Source organism: Mesitornis unicolor, unplaced genomic scaffold (assembly GCF_000695765.1).
Source record: "Mesitornis unicolor isolate BGI_N332 unplaced genomic scaffold, ASM69576v1 scaffold13303, whole genome shotgun sequence".
Taxonomy (NCBI): Eukaryota; Metazoa; Chordata; class Aves; order Mesitornithiformes; family Mesitornithidae; genus Mesitornis; species Mesitornis unicolor.
Window position 1 is genome coordinate 14474 of NW_010175396.1, and position 21058 is coordinate 35531.

The 21058-nt window shown below is 50.6% G+C and overlaps 1 protein-coding gene across 1 annotated transcript; it reads right to left on the reverse strand.

Annotated features, from left to right (window-relative positions):
- Positions 1–1163: 1163 nt before the first annotated feature.
- Positions 1164–20787, reverse strand: TCOF1 (Treacher Collins-Franceschetti syndrome 1; the record flags this gene model as incomplete). Its single annotated transcript, XM_010181377.1, has 15 exons — positions 1164–1196; positions 1749–1846; positions 3535–4110; positions 5177–5396; positions 6129–6208; positions 6459–6705; positions 9258–9412; positions 9558–9732; positions 13859–14125; positions 14748–14972; positions 15415–15509; positions 16305–16638; positions 16914–17020; positions 17742–17884; positions 20732–20787. Coding segments are annotated over 15 exons (2811 nt in total), but the record flags the coding sequence as incomplete, so codon positions are not given.
- Positions 20788–21058: the final 271 nt, after the last annotated feature.

Sequence of the window (21058 nt, forward strand, 5' to 3'; positions counted from 1 at the left end):
GCATTCTCCATTGTACCCATAGAACCTGCGATAGTGACACACTGGATCTGCACACGTTGTTCAAATAAAGTGTTAAATCTGAACTCTGCAGTGGAGTATCTTTTCGTCACACTCCCTTGAAAGCAGCTAAAGCAAAACCTCACCATTCTTTTTTTTATTTTGTATTCCATAAAAAACCTCACGAAAACTTCACTGCCTCGGCCAAGAACAGCCGCTGGACACAGCTGTTCAGTGCAACTCCAGGGACACAATAATCACTGCTGTCAGCGTGAGAATAAAAAGTAAACCCAAGAGCTCACTTCCATAGTAGCAAAAGGACTGACACCACAAATCACAGAAGGGGAAAGAACCGAAAAGTAAAAGTTTCTCTTAAAAATATAGCTCTGTGATGGGAAAGAGAAGAGGTGGCTGGGTGTCAACTAGAAGGAAAGCAGTTTATACAAGCTGGCTCTTCTCTGGTCAGACTGCCTCCTTCAGTTCAGTTCTTGTGCAACGGGCGAGCCAGGAGGGGCAATAAACACATCTCTGGATCCCAGCAGGGCAGGAGGAGGCAGAAAGTTACACTGGTCTGCTATAAAAGTCACAGTTAAAAGAAGTTATAAATTATTATTTAAAAAAAATGTTTGAATTCTCTTGATGAGCTTCCTTTTCTCTCTTCTGTTTGATCTTCACCCATAAATCCTTAATCACAGGGATGCGGTACCTTTGGGGAGAGGAGTTAAGAGAGTTAGGGATGGGGAGGAGGGTAACAGCCTTACAGCTGAGCAGAGCAGGGGCAGAGTCATCTGGTCCACTTCCAGGTGGCTATACCACCACCACCATCTAATCCACAGGACTTTTCCAAGCTCCCTGTGGTCAGCAGGGACAGACACTGCCAGAGGCTGCTTATCTCTGCTGATGACAGAGGACGGCAACATCCAGGCTGGACATCCAGTTCTCAGCAGCTAAAGAGTTGAGGTCAAACACATCCAGAGAAGCCAGCGCGTTGCCGAGTGACTTTCCTTACAGCGCTTCACTCCCTGGCCCTCTAATCTAAGGCCAGGCTGACTCAGGGAGCATTCAGAGGGCACTCTTCCCAAAACTGGCCCATGAGAACTGAATCTGGCCAAGGTTACCGCCGCTCAGAGGTACCAATGGATAGTCACCACAGGCCATGTACCTTCTCACAATCCTTCGGGCTCAGCTGTTTTCTTCTTCTAAAAAGATGGTGAAAAATAAATCAGTATCATCTGCACCACAACCAACAGAACCAGTAAAGCCACAAGCCACAGCAGCTTCTTGGCAACCATCTCTATGGGTACATATCAATTACAAGGAACATCATATAGGCCGCTCTGCCCCTCTTCCTAGCTCTTGGGATGGGACGCAATAGCGTACCAAGCCCTCAGGAACTCCAGTTTTGGCTGAAAACAACTAGATGAACTGACAGCTGAGGAAGAGCACTTTACTCCTTGGGCAGGTCCTCTGCTACCAAAAGGGCCCCTGGCTTTGACCTTTCCAGGGAAAGGGAACTCTCCTGGGGGAGCTCTACAGGAACAAGCCCTTCTTCAAGCCACCCCAATCCTGACCAACCAAAGGTCAGGGTGTCTCGAGACCAGCCACAATTAACTACAGCCTCCTCTCTACTCCCAGCAAGGCCAGGACGTGGTTCTGTTTCTCTCAGCTTGACGTGCTGCGGGGATGAGCACCACAACCGCAGTTCAGAACAGTTCCCCCATGGTACCCCAATCCCAGGGCCTTGCACATACCTTCTTCTTCTTGTGAACCTCAGCAGAGCCATCTGCTACAGGCTCCCCTTCTGAAGATGTCTTTTTGCTCTTCTTCTTTTCTTTTCCAGGCTTTTTTTCTGGGAGAGGGAAAGAAAAGTCATCTGAGAGAGGGGCACTGGTATTGCTAGCCTCTGAGATGGAACACAGTGGCAGGAGAATCTCCAGTAAGTTTCTGATCACATCTGAACCTGAACAAGTTTTCCAGAGCAGTAACTGGGTGAAGACAGAGCCCTGCTACAGGGCAGCTGTGCCCAGGGCTGTTTCTCCAGTACCTCTGAATCAGAGCAGTTTGATGCCACCATCCATGCATGTGTGGGCAGGAATACATAGGATCCCCTTCGTTCCACCTCCTGCTGCCCACTCACTTTGAGGAACTGCTTCAGCGCTGAAGCAGCTGGGCAAATGCCAGAAATCAGAGCAAGGGGAGCTACTAATGCAGGATGGATGCAAGGGTCAGTTCAGCACAGCTGCTCCAAGAGGCTCCAGCTCAACCCTGTGCAACAGCCCACAAAGGGGCTGACAGATAAGTCTGGCTCCTCCAAAATGAAGGGCTGCAGGACAGAAATCCCAGCAGATCTGACCCACCCACTCCATCTCTTAAAAAAAAAAATCAACCACCCTCCACCCCCCAAAAAAAACCACCCCAAAACCTACAAGATTCAGCACAGAACCAGCTCTGATTTGCAAATGCAGTCTGCACTCCAAAGAAAAAAAAACTGCCTTTGCATTAAGGCAGCAAACAGGGCATTACAGGAGCGTGCAGACAAGAGGAATCACGCTTAACTGGGAGCAACGAGCAGGAGGGCTGGTACCACCCTCATCGTTCTCCAGCGGCTTGAAAGCAGCAGTAATAGCCCCGAGTCAAATCTCTTGAATGAGCTGCTCACCATGCAGCAGCAGACACTGACCAGGCAGGGTCAGGAAGGGGCACTGTCACCCACGGGAACAGCAGCGGCTGACACGGCAGATGACAGCACAGATTTCAAGGCTGATCTCTTTTAAAGAGGCTGGCAGCAAGGGGCCATGTTCAGGAAGCTCTGACAAACACAAAGCCCTGCACATGTGAACGCTGGTGTTTCTCTCTCATGTCCACAGCACATTGGGGACCTTCTGCCTGCCATCCCCAGCCACATACCCTAGATCTCTGCTAGCAAACGCTGTCTGCTGCAGAAGAGCAGGGCAGCCAGCTGCGTTAGCAGAGCTGTTCTGCACTGCAGACACAGAGCAGGGCACCACGCAGAGTGCAGCAGGCGGGACACAGGCCTCACGACTTACAGCCAGCAAGAACTCTCCCAAGCCCGGTGCAGGCCACATGAGGGGGACAAAGAAGGCTCAGGAGGTTGGATGCAGACTCACCTTAACCCTTTGTCAGCCTCTGCTATAGAGCTGCTTCCAGCCTGGGTAAGGGCCAGGAAAGCAGAGAGCCCTGGGGGGACAGGTCGTGTCATAGAAGACGCACAAGGGACACCAGCTTGCTCTGCAAGCAGCAAGGATCAGCTTATTAACACCCTGCTGGATGCAGGACAGAGGGGCAGGAGAGCCCAGCTTGCTCTCTGCAACATGATATGGTGCTGAGACTGCAGAAAAACCACTGATGTAGGGTGGTAAAAATCTGGCACTGGCTTTGGGTGGGCCAAGAGGAAAATAGCCAAGCAGGAAGCTAATAGGAAAGTGGGTGCTACCTACAAGGCCCTGCACCAGAGGCAGATCATGCATCAGCTGCAAGAACCCATTGGAAATGCAGTCCCGAGTGAGGGATGCTTACTTTTGGCTGACTTTTTCTTTTCCTTGCTGCCTGGCAACTTCTCCAGGTCACCAGCTGCTTTCTTCTTTTTCTTTTTGGGTACCTCTTCGCTAGCTTGTCCTTTCTGCTTCTTCTCCTTGGGCTGCCCAACAGCTCCATCCTCTCCTGGCAGTTTCCGCTTCTGAGATGTTTTCTGCTTCTTATTCTCTTTGTCTTTGCTCTTAGATGTTTTCACAGCCTTGTCTGCCACAGAGGAAGATTTATTCTTTTCCTTCTTCTCTTTTTTCTCCTTTTTCTTTTTCTTCTTCTTCTTCTCCTCTTCTAATCCTTCCAGTGTTTGCACTGGAGGAATTTTGGCAGCAGTGCTGATCTCGGTTTCACTCTCCAAGCTTGACTCCTCAGATTGTGGAACAGAGAAGGGTCCACATGATGCTGGGTTCCCCTGCGCCCCTTTTGCCCCAGCACCATTCTCTTTCACGGCCAGAGCTTTCTTGACTGGGGAAGGTTTGAGGCTGACATGACCTGGCTCTGTTTTTCCTGCCACCTTCTCTTTGTTGGAGGCTCCTGTGGCTTCCTGCCCTGGAAGGGGGTTGTTCTCTGCAGAAGCAACGACAAGAGAGAGAAGAAAACTCAGGGAGTGTTCATTACATAGACCACAGAGTTACTGCAGGATAGAGTTTGGAGAGGAGCATCCGATTCTCCCTCAAAAGCAAAGCCAACCCAACTACAGCAGAGCCAGAGAAAGATGCCTCAGCCTGAGATCAAGTATCTGGTGAATGAAGTGGGTGACAACAGCCACAACAGCTTCTGCCACATCAATGGAGAATAGGGACTAGAATGAACTGCAGCACAAGATGGGTGAGCACAGCTAGAGCAGTCCTTCCCCAGGACACCACTCCCTGAAAGCCCAAGGTGGAGGGGCTATCCACACCACCACGTTCATCATCACTATCCCCTCACACCACCTGGGTCTTCTTGAACTTATCCATAGTTCTGACCTCCTCAGCAGCCCTTTGCACAACTCAGTGATGTGCCCGAGAGGCCAACAGACCCATTGAGCCCTGAGAGCAGGGTCAGAGCTCACAGCTGGAGCTCACCTGAAGGTGCCAGGGTCACAACCAGAGCAGAAGCAGCTTTCAGCTCTGTTTTGCAATTTGCCAAAGCAGGGCAATAGGGAAATGACAGGACATTGTGTTTCTCCATATGTCTTCCCACTTGCTTCCCCTCCTCTGCCCTCCAGATATACTAGAGCCCAGAAAGACCAAGGGGAGCCTTGAATACCAGCACTGTACAGATGTTCTTCAGCCAGTGTTTAAATATTCCCTAGGAGCCATCACTACTGCAGCACATCAATCTAGTGGGCATAGGTTTTAGGGAGAACTCTACCTACTCCCATTAACTGCATTAATTATTGCAGTTAAAGCAGCACTTGGAAGAGGCAAAGGCACAGAGCCTCATAAGGCTGTCAGCACAGGAGGGGCATCCAAGCAGAGTGCTGTGTCGTGCTGAGGAGAAGTCAGCAGATGGCAGCAGCACCCCACACTAATGGGCTCTTCAGTGAGACGCACTGGGAACAGGGCCCTTTCCCAGCATCACCCTCCAGTGCCAGCACGGCTTTGCTCCTGGGCCAAGCAGAATCCCGATCTCGCCAAAGGAGACCCACCTGCTTTGTGGTTTGCAGCCGCCTGGTCCACGTCTGTGTCAGAGTCACTGCTGGAGCTGCTGGCTGGGGCTACTTTTACAGAGGCCTTGGAGATGGAGTTTGCAGCAGTCACAGCTGCTTTTCCTTGCCCTGCTTTGCCTACAGGCACAGGGGGAACCGTCTTTGGTGTCTGGGGTGTTGCTGGGGTCTTGGAGATACCCAGATAGCCTGTGAGGATGGACTGAAACAGCACAGGCACACTGAGGAGTCACAGCAGGGCAGCCTCCCACACACCAGACACACAGATCTGTCTCTGCTGCTATTGACTCCATACTCTAAGAGCCCACCTTTGGCCACCTGCAGAGTGATCCTGCACTGCTCAGCCAGCCCCACAGAGGCCAGGGCTGCCAAGAGAGGAGGGCAGCACTGACAGATGCTGGCTAAGTGGACAGCAGCAAGAGTTGATGGCAAGTGGTTCTCTTTGTTCTCAGCCAGTAAAGCAGGCTTGGGGGAGGCTCCTGGCCATGAGCATGCGCCCACGCACAGCTAACACACTGCAGATGTGCTGCACGCCCTGCACGTTACTTACAAAGGGAATTTAATGGCTTGGACATGGGTTAAGTTACAAATAAAACTGGGGAAAAAATCCTGCTGCTATTAGCACTGTGCATCAGTTCTCCTGGTTTAACCCTTGCAAGGCACCACCTCCTCTCAACCCTTCCCCCGGGAAAGGCACCATGAGTCCTAGACCCAATGCCAGCTGCCTGGGGAAGCACTTCAGGTTCAAAAGCCTCTCTTTGCCCCCAAGAAAAGGGCCCTGCTCACAGCATTGCACTGGGGAGGGCCCCCACTTCTGTGCTGGCAAACCCTCTCAACATCCCATTGGCTATGGTTGAGAATTCAATCCTCTCTGTCCTACGTATGACTCAGTTTGTAAGACCTGAGAAGATCCCAGCCTGCTCAGGCACCATACCTGCGACGCTGCCTCCTCCTCCTCACTGGACTCCGAGGAGCTGTGGGCTGGCTGGGTGACTCCTGCTTTCTGCTGCAAGCCTGCTGGAGGAACAGAGTTCATCCCATTAAACCCACCATGGCCACCTGGGGCTGACCTCACCCACCCAGCACAGTTACTGCCACCAAAAGGCCTTCTGCCTCCAAAGAAAAGAGAGTGCTCCATCAAGCTGGAGTGAGGAAACCCCTCTCCAACCACTGTGTGATGGTGACACACCTCTCACAGGATAACAAAACACTGTCCCCACCCTGGCCTGGCCAGCAGCACTGACAGCATCTTGAGAGTACTGACCAGATTTGGGGGGCTGCTTGGGCATCTCCTCTTCATCACTGTCTGAAGAACTGCTGCTGCTGGAGGTCTCCTCTGCCTGGGTGGGCGGCTTGGCCTGGCTCAGCCGAGTGTCCTCTGCTGGCTGTGGGCCTGGCTTCCTCGACTTGCCAGTGGGACTTCCCAGCAGCGAAGCAGCCTGCGAGGTGGCAGCATTGGCTGGAGGAGCTTTTCCCACAGGAACCGTTTGCTTTAGGCAAGGAGGGGCGGCCTAGGGAGAGGAAGACAAAATGCATCTGGAAGGAGGAATAACTGCTCATGCCCATGAACTACAAGAAGCAGTCCAGAGCAGATGGGCTTGGACCACCTCAGCCCTTCTTCAGCCATACTGCTCCAGTTTGTGTCAAGGTTAGCCCAGGAACCTCTCATGCAGAGCTCAGAGACCTCCATCTCCCCCGGTTCAAAGACAGTGAGATGAAGCAGGCAGCTGTGGCCAAGCAGACAACTCTTGACTGTACCATGCTCTTCTATCACAAAAGAAGGAAGAAACCTGCCAGCCAGGCTGGGAGGCAGGAACAACAAAGGTACCAGGGCTATCCTCTGCTCATCTGCCTCACCTTATAGTGCGATAACAGTGGTTAAAATAGAGCGTCCCCTCTCTCCCCACCTCCACAAACCCACTCCCTCAGCTGGGGACACTACACCAGCCTCAGACTCCAGCACATCCATCTGCCCACTGTCCCCAGGGAAGCTCCCCTCTTCAGGCTCCTTCATCATTACCTCTCCTCCTGGGACGTCGTGCTCTGAGGAATCGCCACTCGAGCTCTCGGACACTCTGCTAACTGGAGGGACAGCAGGTGGATTTATCCCCTTCCCCAAAGGCAGTGTGGCATTAGCCTTGGCAGCCGCTGCACTCGAAACCTTGGCTGCTTTGACGTTCTGCTGGGACAGACTCTAAAACGGATGAGAAAGAAAATCAAGACAAAGCACAACTTGGAGGGAGAAGAGACAGAAGCACACACCAATCCACCACTAACTCCTGAGCCCTTCCAGAATTTTCAGCACAGCATCTAGGCTCATTTATTTTTCCCCCCCTTCACACATCAGCTCTGTCTCCTATGAGCCTCTGAGCAGGGCCTCTGGCACAGCCAGGAGCAGAGAAGTGAGGGCCAGCCCTCCAGGAGTGCCCAATACATTAGCTCATTGCCCCTGAGGCACCCATCCTGAAGGCAGGTAGGCAAAATGTGATATGCTTGCAGATCCCTGCCCACTGCAGCACCAGCAAGACTGCAGTTGCCAACCCTACTTCGCAAAGCGGACGCTTGTACTCTGGGATGTCTCCTACACTCTAAAAATCACACACTGAGAGTTAATTGGCAACACAGATAAAGCAAAGACACCAACCACAGGGCAAATCTGCCTTCAGGTTCATAAGCAAGCTGCAGATTAGAGAGCAAATGAACAAGAAACAGTTCTGTTGCCTTACATCTGAAACCTCCCCATCAAACTAAACTAAAGAGGGGTTAAAAACAGAAGAGCCAGGAGCATGGAAATCAGACACTGACATCAGGTCCAAGACACAAACGCCAGCAGAGGGGGGAGCAGGAGTGATGAAGGAGTGCTCAGCTTCCTGGTTTGTGTTACTAACAAGGCTACGTGAGCAGCTGTCCCTTTCCTGATCTCTGACAAGCTGGGCCTTTGTGGGCTGACATTTTCCTCACACAACATCTGGGCTTCAGAAAGGCAGGCAACGCTCCACCATACAGAGCACCGCCAATCCGACCTGAGCTCCGAGCCACCCTGCACAAAGCTCAAGTTACAGCAACTGTGTTGTTTTATACAATCTTGGTACTATAAACACAATTTAACCAAGGACTGCTCAGGCTGGCTGCCTGCCCACCAACTCGGCAGGGAGACAGCCTTTCCACCGGCCACAGCATCAGGCCAACATGGGGAAAAGTTTCCTTGAGTGCACGAAATCCCCTTCTCCCAGCAAGGGTGCTGGCCAGGCAGGGGACGCACACGTGCGGGACAAGAAACACACTTGGTCACTAAGCCCTGGGCTCAGGGTACCAGCCAAGCTGCCGCCATGCAGGAATGGCAGCCATGTCCTCAGACAAGGCTTCTTCATGTGGTTTCTTTCTTGGGTTCAAACTGCAGGAGAGGTGCAGAGACACCCAAGCCAGCTCAAGGCGTAGGGAGTTCAGCTATGGCCCTATGAGACATGGAGACCCAAAGAGACTCAAGTGAGAGCTGGGATCAGCAACATGACACTCAGCAGCATCTCTGCACAGGTATGGGGGTCACCTTCCTCCTCCAAGGCAGGGGTCTGGCTCCTCCAGCTGAAAGGCAGCAGGACCACAGTGCTACCCTTCAGGGCAGATTCTTCCAGACTTCCAAGGCTTGTGGAAGGGAAGTCCAGAGAGCTCCAGCCACACCCCACACCCAGAGGTTGGGTTGACTTGGAGCTACCTAGCTCATGGAAAGATTCTGCCTGTAAGGATTTGGCTGCTTTTCTAACTCCCTAGAGTAGGGCAAAGGAGACAGAGTCCCAGAAGAGCACTGGGCTCGTGTGTGTACTCACATTCCTGCCAAAACATATACACTCTCCCACTGCTCTCACACACTGCAAGCTTGCTGTGTCCAAGATGTGCATCCAGATTCAGGGTCAGCGACACCCAGGGACGCCACCAGGAAAACCTGACCCAGACAACAGGAGAGCTCCTTTCTGTACTGCTCATCACCACCACCTCGCCAGTCCCGAGATCTCCTGAGCGTGCAGGACTAACAGCGTTCGCACCCAGCGGGTCAGTGGCTCTTTACCTGTGAAGAGGGGACTATTTCTTCCTCTGAATCCGACTCCTCGCTGGAATCATCACTGCTGTCCACAGGTGGAGGGGCTGGCGCTGGTGCTGGAGTCGGTGCCTTCTTCACATTTGTTGGCTGGGGCACAGCATTGGTTTTCACTGCAGGTAAAGCTTAAGAGATTGTAGCCATGAGAAAGAGTGGCTCTCCGTGACAGCAGGAGCTGTCACAGCAGACTGGGCTGTTCCATGTGCAGGAGAGAGAAGGAAACCCTTGAGGATGCAGGTGAGGGATCCTGGCCACTACCAGGAGACTTACCAGCTTGGGGAGGCTGTGCCTGTGCCGCAGGGAACTCCTCCTCACTGTCAGACGAGTCACTGCTCTCACTTTCTGAGACCTGGCTTTTCAAGGTGCTTCCCACTGCTTTTTCAGGCAACCCAGCTTTAGCAGCTTGGCTCAGGTTGGGAACAGGCCCAGGCTGTTCTGTTAACCTCTTATAAAATTTAAACACAGGCCCAGAAGTGTGGTATTAGTACAGGTGTTGCTTAGGAGTTTAAGTACAGTTTCATCTGAAGTTGGGTTTTGTTTTACCCTAACACAGCTGTTGCTAACACTTGCTCTATCCTTGGCATGTCAAGATTGGAAGGGGCTTTAGTTATTACTGTCTGTACGGAGCTGCTGAAGAGACATACCACTGCGTCTAGCAGTGTGCTTTTGACAGGAAGCCCGAGCGTGTTTTACTGCACGAGCGTGCAGGGCTAACAGTGCTCAAACTGAGAACAGCAATTCCTTATTGAGGCTGACACATTGGCTGGACAGGAGCCTGAGGGCAGGAGAAGCACAGCAGCCCCGAAACCTCCATTCCAAGGAAGGCCCTCATTTAAGCACAACCTCCCCCCAGGCTGGAGAATCAGGAGGAGCTGTAAAGCCTTGTGCCAAAACACTTCTAAGATGCAGAGACAGTATGAGAGCAGCTATGTCCTAGAGCTGCTGGATTGCTCAGTGTAGACACAGGGCTGACAAGCATTTGAGAACAACAAAGGGCTGGCAGAGACAGACCAGGACTCAAGATATGATTGAACACCCTGGAAACTGATCTGCCAACAGGTCTAGGAATTCACAAGTCTCCAGACAACAAAAGAGCCCTGCAATTCACTTGGGTTGTGCCTTTCTACCAGTACCCATCAACACCCTGATGTTCCAGGACAGGCTGTGAGTCACTGCCCCAAGCAACTTGCATGCCAGCACTAGGAAGCCACAGTTATTGCAGCACCAGATACACAACTGCCGAGTTGTGAGACGATCTCTTCCCATTCCCTCTCCTGGCTTAGGCAGAGGGCTGCAGACACCCTCCTGCACACTGCTGAGGGCTAGCGCTGGCAGAGGGAGAGGGAGCTTGCTGAGAGATCTGGTAACTTCACCACCCGCAGATACTCTCCAGGCTCGCAGTGCTCTGCACCCACTCAGTTTATTCCACTCACCGCTCATCTCCAGGCTGCTCTGTCAAAGAGCACATCACGCTTGCCAGGGCAGGCAGACCCCATCCAACCCACAGGTGATGGCAGCCTGCTTCAGCACTTTGTCTCTGGGCTTCCCACAAGGTGAGAGAGATTCCTGCCTGGGTGCACAGGTACTGCCACCCCCCTCTCCCAGCCCTACCGTGGTGCTAACACAGTTGGTCCTCTGCTGCAGGCTGAGAGGGTACAAGAGAATTTCAGCAGCACCAGCTCACCCGGAGGCTGCTCCTGGCTGGCAGCCGAGAGCTCCAGCCTAGCAGCTTCCCAGGAGGACGGATCTTACTATCCCTCCTGGCACAGCCCCACCAAGGGCCGCCACTGGGGCAGTGTTTATCATCTCCAAGCCAAACACTACACAGACAACAGCATCTGCATGTTTATCCCATTACAGAACAGCTCTCCAAACAAGCCAAGCACATTTTGACTCTGCTTAGAGAAACAGAAACCTCCACAAGTGCTTGGAGAAGAGAGAACTGCAAGCCTCACTTTTCTGTTTTGTTTTGATACCAGTGAGTCACTATCTCCAGAGGAGAGGCCAGATTTGCAGTGCTGAAGAGAACTACTTGAAGCAGATGCAAGAATTCACATGCTCTACTTGAACATGCTTGCTCCTCTCCCTCTTGTCCAAGCAACCTGTGTAAGGGAAGATCAGACTGTCTACGGAGATCAGACACCACTCGCTCTTTTAAGACCTTCATAGCAACAGGACTGGATTTTCCCCCTACTCAGATGCATGGCAGAAGCGCTGCTTTGTTTCCTAACTTGGCAAGAGATTGGGAAAGAGCTGCCATGCAGAGGCATCCTGACACAGAAAGATCCTAACAGCACGCACAGAGAAACCACCGTAAACTTTACAGAGTCTCGAGACTTCTCAAATCTTCCTGGGAGGAGGCCAAGGTCCCTCCATCCACCTCATCTTGGTCACTGCCAGATGGCTGACAGCCGCCACATCCTATGTCGTGGCTCCAGGTGGGATCAGGCCAGCAGCGGGGCCGAGTTACACTCGGGGAGCAGGGTAACACAGGCAGAGAGCTTCTGACAACTTAAATCACAGGTACTGAAGTAACTCAAGAGAAGACGGAAACAATTCAAGAGGAAATAATTTTCCTGCTCCCTGTCCATCCCCCAAAACCAGGAGCTGCCTGCAGCTCAGTACGAGTGATGACTCAGTGCCCGCACAACCCATCTGCCACTCTGCTAGGTCCATTTGCATCATGCAGCACTGCATGACAAGACAGGGAAACAATGCCGCTATAACCACCACACTCAATTGCTGCCTGTGCGCTGTGAAAGCACCACCAGCGTATCAGGACTGGGACCAGTACCTCAGCTGTGTCACAACACAGCAAAAGTATGACTATCCCCTGCAAGGGAGTAGGGACAGGGTTCAGGGAGGTAGAGAGACCTTTCATCTCTGGAGATCTGGCCTCTCCCCACAGGGCCTGTGGCCTAAGAAAACAAACTTTCAGGCACAACCTCTACCAGTGCAACCTGCATGTGTTTTCCTGTGGTGCTCAAGGAAGACACAGCTTCCCAACACATGTATGCATGGGCATTTCATGCCCAGACCTGCTAAGCAGAAACAGAAGCCTGTCCATGGAGGGCCTGAGTGCCATGTTTGGCCCACAATGTCCAGGAAAAGAGAAAGCAAAGGAGAATTAACAGTTCAAAACCAAAGACAGCTCACAGCATCTTCGAGGTCTATCCAGACTGTCCCCCATCACCATTCTTTCTCCCCAGAAAATATGCAAATGCCTTGTCAACTTCTTTGACTAAATATTCCTGAGTCTTCAGGGGTAAACATACCAATTAAGCAATTCAATTTAGGCATGATGTTCATTTTAATTGTGCTAATCCGCCCCCACTGGGAAAGATGAAGCAGCTTCCAACGCTCTGTATCTGTTTGGATCTTGCACAGAAGCCAGAGGAAGTTGCAGGATACAGTAAGTCAGTGGTTAGCATATGCCCAAGTAGCAGATGGTGAGGATGAGCTAAGAAGAGTTTGACTGGGAGGACAGGAATGTGGACACAGCTAAGCCTAATGGTTTATCTTCAGGCTTCACTCGTGGTCTCTGCCTGCAGAGGACTAACACGGGAAGAAACAGCCTGTTTGGCAAAAATAGAGCTCCCTCGATGACAAGCTCTTCCTTGCTGACTGGCTGCTGAGGGGTAATCAATCGCCAGTTAGCAAGAGGGAAGATGCTGAAATGGTTAAAAAGCCCTGAGCAAGACAGCTATGTGCTGCTGCCAGCTTCAAACCAGCACTGAGGGGAAACAAACCTACCCCAGCACATCCTTCACCTACAACCCTGCTAGAACAGACATGCATGAGTCTCAATGTTTTACAGTGAGACCCCATGGCACAGCTATCAGAATAGCTGTTCCTGCCACCCAAAGCTGAATCTTCAGAAATAATCACGCAGGAAGAGAGCAGCACAGAGCCAACTGTTAGAGATGCGTCCCCCTCCACCCACCTTAGCAGACCAAGGCTATAAAGACAAATGCAGAGCCTCTCCGGCTCCTGCCTGTCAATAGCGAAAGGACGTGTTGACAAAGAGCCTCCTTGCAAGGACACGTGAGGCTCTGCCCCCGGCTTCCCTTCCTCCCTTGCAGATAATAGCTGCCATCTCTGAAATGCTGCTTTCAGGGCATTTTCCAAAGATACCTGCAGCTCAAAGTCAATGCAGAGGTCTCCAAACAGTGGGCCTAAGGATGGTCTCAGGAAGGAAATTGTCTCCCTACAAGTTCAGCCACCTAAGTCTGAGCCCAGTCTGAGATGAGGGTCCTTCTCACAACAGAGGTCTAAACAAACCCTGACAGGAGGGCCAAGCACACAAGGCCCACTCCAGAGGGGCAATGCATGAGTGGAGTGAATCAGCTGGTATCAGACAGGTTATGCCCTACCCTTCTCTGGTATGACTGAGTGAACAGAGTTAGGCTTTACTTGTTTCCAGTAAGAAAGATCCTCCTCTCTGAGGGACTGAGATACAACATCCTACATGCTACTGGTGTTTCAAGGAGATCAGCGGTAGCGTTTAAGGGCTAAACAATTGTCTTGCATATCCCATCCTGTAGAACCAAGCTAAATGCATTATCACTTACCTTCTGGCTGACAGGCACAGGGAGATCCTCCTCTTCACTGCCCGAGGAGTCAGAGCTCTCTACTGGCTTTGTACTTTCAGCAGGCTTCGTGGGAGCAGCAGTCCTTGCCGTTGTGGTTTTGACCTGCTTTGGCACTGCTGGCTTTGGGGCTGGCTTATCTTGGGACAGTGGTAGTGTTTTTGCTGGAGCTGCTTTGCCAGTGAGTGATGCTGCTGGCATAGGTTTCACCGGGGATGGGACGGCCCGGGAAGATTTTGGTGGTTTTGTCTGGACAAGACAAGAGCAGCATGAAACAAGGGCAAATCCCACAGCAGCATGACAAGTCTGCTCAGACTGTAATCAAGAGAAGAGATTTCAGAGCCTCTTGGGAAAGGCAAACGCTGAACAAAGACTAGCAACTGTCAGGAAACACAAGATTCTTTCATCTAACTGTGTGGGGACAGTCTCCCAAGATAAGAAAGCATTTTTCTGACATTCTTCATCAGTCTGTTGATATCACCAGTGCCCTCCAGTGAGGTATGTTGCAGCACTTTGCACTCTCCACAGCACGGAAGCTAAGCTGCACTACAGTTTGACACATTAGACGTTATTTATTGCAATTTATAGCTGAGAGGCAAATTCAACCATAACAATTTGCCTCTTCAGGTGGGAAGAGAATTGCTGGGTTTTTTTATTTAGAAGTACTGATGGATTATTTTATTTTTCATTTAAGAAAGGCACAACAGCTTGATTAAAGCTCAGAGCAAAGACACTGAGGTGCCTTTAAACATCCCATGCCTCTTTCCTCCCACCTCCAACACGACTTTGCTATAAACTATATACATATACAAAATTTTCCTTTCAGTGCAATTCCCAGCCCTGAAGAGGAGGAACAGAGTCTCAGACCCACCTGGGTTACTGATGGAGGTTCCTCATCTTCACTGTCTGATAAGTCGCTGCTCTCTGATGTGTCATCGGGCTTTGCAGTCCCAGGAACTGTTGTGGACGTGGGCTTGGCCTGGCTTGGTGCCCCTGCCATTTGCTTCACTGCATTCTTCTTGGAGGACACTGGAGCAGCAGGTGCACTTTTAACCAGTGTTGCATTAACCTGCACTGTTTTCACAGCTGGTTTTTCCTGGAGGAACAAAAGGAAACAGGAGAATCAGGTAATATCTCAGAAGAAATCGGTTGAGAGCTATAACTGCATGGAATATGTTTTAAAGAAGGCCACCTTGCTAACTTCAGCCATGATAGGCTTGTTCAGACCCATGGGCTGTGGAGTATCTGAAGCAAGCTGCTTTCTCCATGGAGTTCCTGACTACATCCATGGCACTGCACATCAATCACCTCCTACAGATCAGAGGATCTCCCTTGACTTCAGGCACCAGGAAGAACTAGGATAGAATGGTTGATGCTAGCAGGAGTCAGTGGGGCTCTCAGCCATACAGCATGTTTCTATGGCCTTGGGTTTCGGGATCCCACGTGCCCAAGGGAGGATACAGCACTGTAGCATTTCCTCTCTCCTTCAAGGGAAGGGAAGTGATTTCCTACAGACAAGGATCCTGGCTTGAAGTTACCTGGACCACTGGAGCTGCAAGCTCCTCTTCAGAGGACGTCTCATCACTTGATTCCTCACTGCTGCTCTCAGCAGTCCCAGCTGCCTGCTTCGGCTCTGAAACACAAACAAGGAGATGTCAGAGCTGCTGCCTGCTCTGAACTCCCAGAGCATGATGCTAATGCAACTTTTGAAGTCAGGAAAACAAAACGAGCTGCAGAGAGGGCTAAGGGGTTTTACAGGGAAAAGGGCCTGGCTCTGTTGAAAGCATCAGTAGCATGCTGGGAACTGCTTCTCCAGATAAACATCAGCCCAGAAACAACACTCCCTTGAGTGCAGGCAGAGAAGATGGGAGATTCTTCCCAGTCACCCTCTGACCCTACAGGGAGCTGCCCAGCCACACACAGCTTGACTGGATCTCCTCTAGAAACAAGCCAAGAACCATTTTCAGAGCTTCTGTGATCTATTCTTCACCACCCCAACACACACTTCAAAGTGGTAAAAGATTTCCCTAAAGACTTCAAAACCTAAAACCAAACGCTTTGCGATTGGGAATAAAGAGAAGATACTGCAGTGCCTTTCCAAAAAGCTTAAAGCATTTGCAGTATTAGTACTGCATTTCCTCCAGATACGCTATGCTGTTATCTCCAACCCCGTAGTGCTGGGTGCTGCCAGACGAACATCTTAGCACAGAATCTGCTGCCTGAAATGGGCGCAAGCATGCCGGATTCATCCCACAAAGCTCCAGAGCTGCCTGCTTTGCAGTACTCTCACAGCCTCCCCAAGGAACAAGCATCACTCTGAGCTTTTCAGCAAGAGAGCTGAAATGAACATGCTGAAGGCACAGCTCAGACCTGATTCACAGGAAAGCTGGAGCACACGTGCATTTACTGCACCTTGCGGGCTCCTTACCTACTTTGGGGGCTGGAACCTTCACAGCTGGTGTTTCCTTTTCCTCCTCACTCTCTGATGAGCTGCTGCTGCTGCTGGAGCTTTCCGGTGCTTTGGCCATTACTGGTGCATCGCTTTGACCTACTTTGGCCACGGCTGTTGTGGCATGCCTAGGCAGTTTCTGCCCAGCCTTGGCCAGAGTTGCAGATGCAGCTGGTACATTGGGCTGCTGCTTACTTGAGACCACAGTTCTGTTGGCAGCAGAGAGGACCGCTGCTTTGCCTGCTGGGCCAGTGGGTTTATTAGGAGAATGCAGGGAGTTGGCAGCTTTGCCACTGACCACAGCTGGTGTCACCTACAGGAAACAAAATAAATTAGAAGCCTGCAGACAGATGAGGGGTTAAATTGGACACTGTCATAAGCAATGATCTAACAGCTGGGCAAGCCATTGAGCTCTTTAGGGAAGTACTTAGGAGACAGGTATCTAAGAGAAGGCTTATGCCTGCATAGGAGGGTCATTTGAATATGAATTCCACCCCAACCCACTATTCTACACATGCCAATAAGTCTGGGACAGTCCTGGCCTCAGAGTACTATCAGCCTTCAAAGCCAAGAGAAGAACTGCCTTACCGTAACTGCACCTTTTCCAACTGGTGTCCCCTCTTCTGATGAGGAGTCATCATCTTCACTGCTTTCTACATTCACTCCTGAGTTCGTGGCCAGGGAAAGGCTGGTTGCTGCACAGGAGAGAGCCACAGAGGAATCCTGTGAGCACATCTCTCACATCAAGATGGCTACTGATTTGCAGGCCCTAGTGGGCACGGCAGGGTCCCATCTCCACACCTGCCCCAACACCACTGCTGCCACTGTCTTTGGACAGGCAAGTGCTTTGTTCCTCTGTCCCATCCTTCTAGCTATCACCAAGACAAGCAAACAGCCAAGATCTGCATGTTTCCAAGGACTGGCCTACAGCAGATGAGACTGAGCCAAAGCGTATCGGACAAAAGGGTTTCTGTTAGACTATGCAAGCCAATGCCTCCCACATCAGCTGCACCAGGAATATATTCCCACCTCAGACGGAGGGCACTTGTTTCCAGATCAATTAGTCCTTCCTTCATGCACACAACAGGCCTGCCTTTGCTGGCCCATAACACACCTGGAACCAACTAGAAGGTGCTCCACAGCAGGCAGCATTAAGTTCCCAAGGCTTCATCCAAGTGATAACACCCATCCCTTTCCAATGAATCACAACAGGTGTTTTCTAGCTTCAGTAGACATCTGTGTTCCTCAAAAACTTCACACGAGAAGAAGGTGCTAAATTACTTGTCCTATTTTTCTAAGAGCACAAGGGAATAGCCATAACTTTACAAGCATTTTCTCTAGCCAAGCAAGTTGGGCTGCTCCTACACAAGCCTCCAGTCTTACTTTGTCAACTCCAGAGGGGTGAAAGGCTCCTACCATTTACAGCTTTTGTCTTCTCTTTCTCATCCTCTTCTTTATCTGAGCTCTCAGAGCTGCTTACAGGATCAGGAATTCTGATCTTTTCTGGGATGACTGTCTCCTCATCACTCAATTTTCTTCTCCTGGAATTCGAGGGAGTTCTGAGGGAAGAGAATTTGCATCAAAATGGGGAAAAAAAATACCTTGAACAGACTGGAATACAATTATTCATCAACTCTTAGGTCAGACTCTAGCCTAAGAACACGTGGTGTCATTCCTCTACAGCTCTTAATGGGGTGGAAGAAATACTTCTCTAATCTGCAAGGGACTGAGAATAACTCCTGAGAATAACATATCCCTGCAAAAGACATTTTTTTTCCTGAGTCCTAGGCAGAGTCTTTATTCCTTTAGCAGAGAAGTAAAAAATAATTTGGTCAGGTTACTGCTCACCACAGAGCAGAGACATCCTATAGAACAAATTCTGTCTCCAGGAGGTAGCTATAGCCAGACACTCAATAAATACAATCCCAGCATTAGGGCCGTGATGCCCAAACAGGTCTTGGTATTCCAGGAGGCCATGAGCAGTGAGTGAATCTGAAGGCTGCAAAAGCCATCTGAACTTGGGCTCTCAGGCCAAAAGGACAGAAAAGTTAGGTTGCAGAGATTTAAGAAAGGAAGCACTTGCACCTACATAAGATCTGTTGAGAGAAGCGGAGGAAGAGGCCACAGATGAGCATCAAACACTTCAGCTGTTCAACTGGGTTAAAACATTAAGCTGGAGAAAGATGTTTCCAAGCTCTGAATGCTACCTGTACCAGCAGAACAGATGTGGCTAAAGTTATAATTAATTTTCAAATGAAAACATAGGCAATTGTCCAGGTTTAGGGCTGGGCTGGCCACTAAATGCTGGACAGATGCTATTAAACCCCTCTCCCATCCCCAGAAGGGGAACAGAAAGAGAATAAGGGAGAGAAACTTACAGGTTGGAAAAGAAAACAGATTTAATGAAACAATACTACTAACACTACAGGATAATAATGTAAATAGGAAAAATGATGAAATATATACAAACTTGTTACAGGGATAGTAGTGGCTGGGCACGTGTCTGTGTGCCATTAACACACACAGGACTTCTAAGCTGGTCAAAGCCCTGAGATACCCGCATTTATCAGAGGCGAAAGAAAACCCCTCACTTTTGTGCCAGTTAAGCTTATGTTATTTGTTCATCTAATTTAAAAATATGATTAGTTTAACAATTTGGCTAGTAAAGATTGAACTTACGAGTGTTTCATTACCATAGCTGTAACAGCAAGTCTTTTTTGCAAGTAAGCTAGAAGGCACATTTGCCATTACAAAGTGCTGTGAATTACTGTAATAATCACTTAAATAAAATAATAGGGCAAGGCACACAGGCAGCCCTGATGCTCCAACACCTTCTGATTCAGTGGTAGCAGCGAACAATTTAACTGTGAGAAGCCTGGAGCATTTGAGGGCTCCAGCTGCTGCTGGGGCTGAGCTGATCCAGCTTCCCCCTGCACCCAGACACCCTTCTGTCCCCTCCCAGCATCCTCCAAGACCAAATGTTGCCCTGGAGGGAGGCTGCTCTTAAGTAACTCCAAATCTCAACTGCTAGGTTCACTTAGTAAGAGTTTCTGATGGAGAGCACCAGGGACAGCCTCGGTTGGCTGGGCAAAAGTCACAGTGCAGCCTGAGAAAAGGCATTTTCAGGCCAAAAGCCCACAAAGCAATAAGACAAGGGGAATCACAGTGCTCACTCAGGAGCACTCCAGTTAGGTAGGGCACTTACTGGACAAACAAGACTACTGGTCACTACATTCCCTATTTTGACTCTAATCCAGGCAAAAGTCTGAGAGGACCAGGAATAAAAGGTGTAAGTGCAGGGTGGGACCACAACAGAAGGGTGACGATACAGAAAAAGGAATTAAACACGGTAAGTTCGCTGTCACCCCTCAAGCTTTAAAAGTAATAGTGCCTGGAAGGGTTTGCAACAGCACCCAGGAATAGTCGCACAGAGTAGGGTTGCCATCAGTACCTAAGAGAGCAATAAATTGTTAGGGAGGAACTGCAAGCCTGTTCCTACATCGCTACATCCTCACCTAGAGCCAGTCTTGCTCCTGCTCAAGTAAGAAAATCACGGAGACACAAGAGCAAGAACCAGGGTAGCACCAAAGCATGAGGTGCTCTAGTAGAGGACACCTTTGAAACAAACACTTCTCGAGGCTGCTGGCACAGCCACGCTGAGGAGCACCTTCACTCCAGCACTTCTCAACATGGGCACAGAAGCTCAGCTCCACTGACTCCCCAATAACTCGGCTCTGTGGCTGCCACCAGGCCTCTCCGGTTCGATGCTGGAGTGGGCACTGTAAAGCGAGTGGTGCACACAGTGGGTGCTAATGTTCCTGCACCCCACAGATGGGAAGGCTCCACACTGCAGACCTTCACGTGGGGTATTCAGTGGCGTAACAATGCGGGAAGGCATCAGGCTGAACATGTAGCGGCTTGAAAGGACGGGTTGAAAGCAAGAGACTTTCTCTAAGTCAGAAGACATGAGAACTGTGCCAACCTCTAAGTCCCTCCAAGAGCCTTGGCATTTCAACATCTGCTCCAGTTCTCTATTCTTGGGTCAATAATTCCTGCAAAGCACGTAGCTTTAAAAAGAAAGTGAAACAGAACTGGGGAAGATTTTTGCCAGTAAAGTGTGACTCTGAGCCCCACAATACTCCAGCATTAACCCAAACTGGCAAGAACAGCATCAGCTACTCAAAACTAGAGTAACAAAACTTCTCTCCAAGCTCAGACGTTTTTCAACCAAAGAGATCTTTAACTTCTGAAACCGGAAGCTCCGAGGAAAGTCTGCTGAGCACAGTTATCACTGCAAATACTCTGACAACAGGAAACTCCAGCAAACAGAGAGCACACGTGCCACACAGCCTGGATGTTCACAGAGTCTGGAATCTGTTCCATACTCATTTCCTCCTTTGATTTACCTTTCCCAGTGAGTAAAGATGTCCTCGAGAGAGGCCGTGAGGGACGGAAGCAATTTCTGTGAAAGTAAAGGGGAAAACAGTCAGGCATGTGCCCCGTCTCAGGATGCGGTCACCAGGCAGCAGCAGAGACCACTCCAGGAATCCCCAGGAGCACGGGAACGTGTCCTCCCCGCACACAGACTCCCAGCAAAGCCCCCCCCCCCCCCGCGCCCTCCCCTCGGTGGGACCGGCCGAGCAGCACGTGTTCGGGGACTGGCTGCCTCCCCCGGTCCGGGACGGCTTTCCCCGGCGGGATACCGACCTCAGACCTTCTCCCCGGGCAGCTCG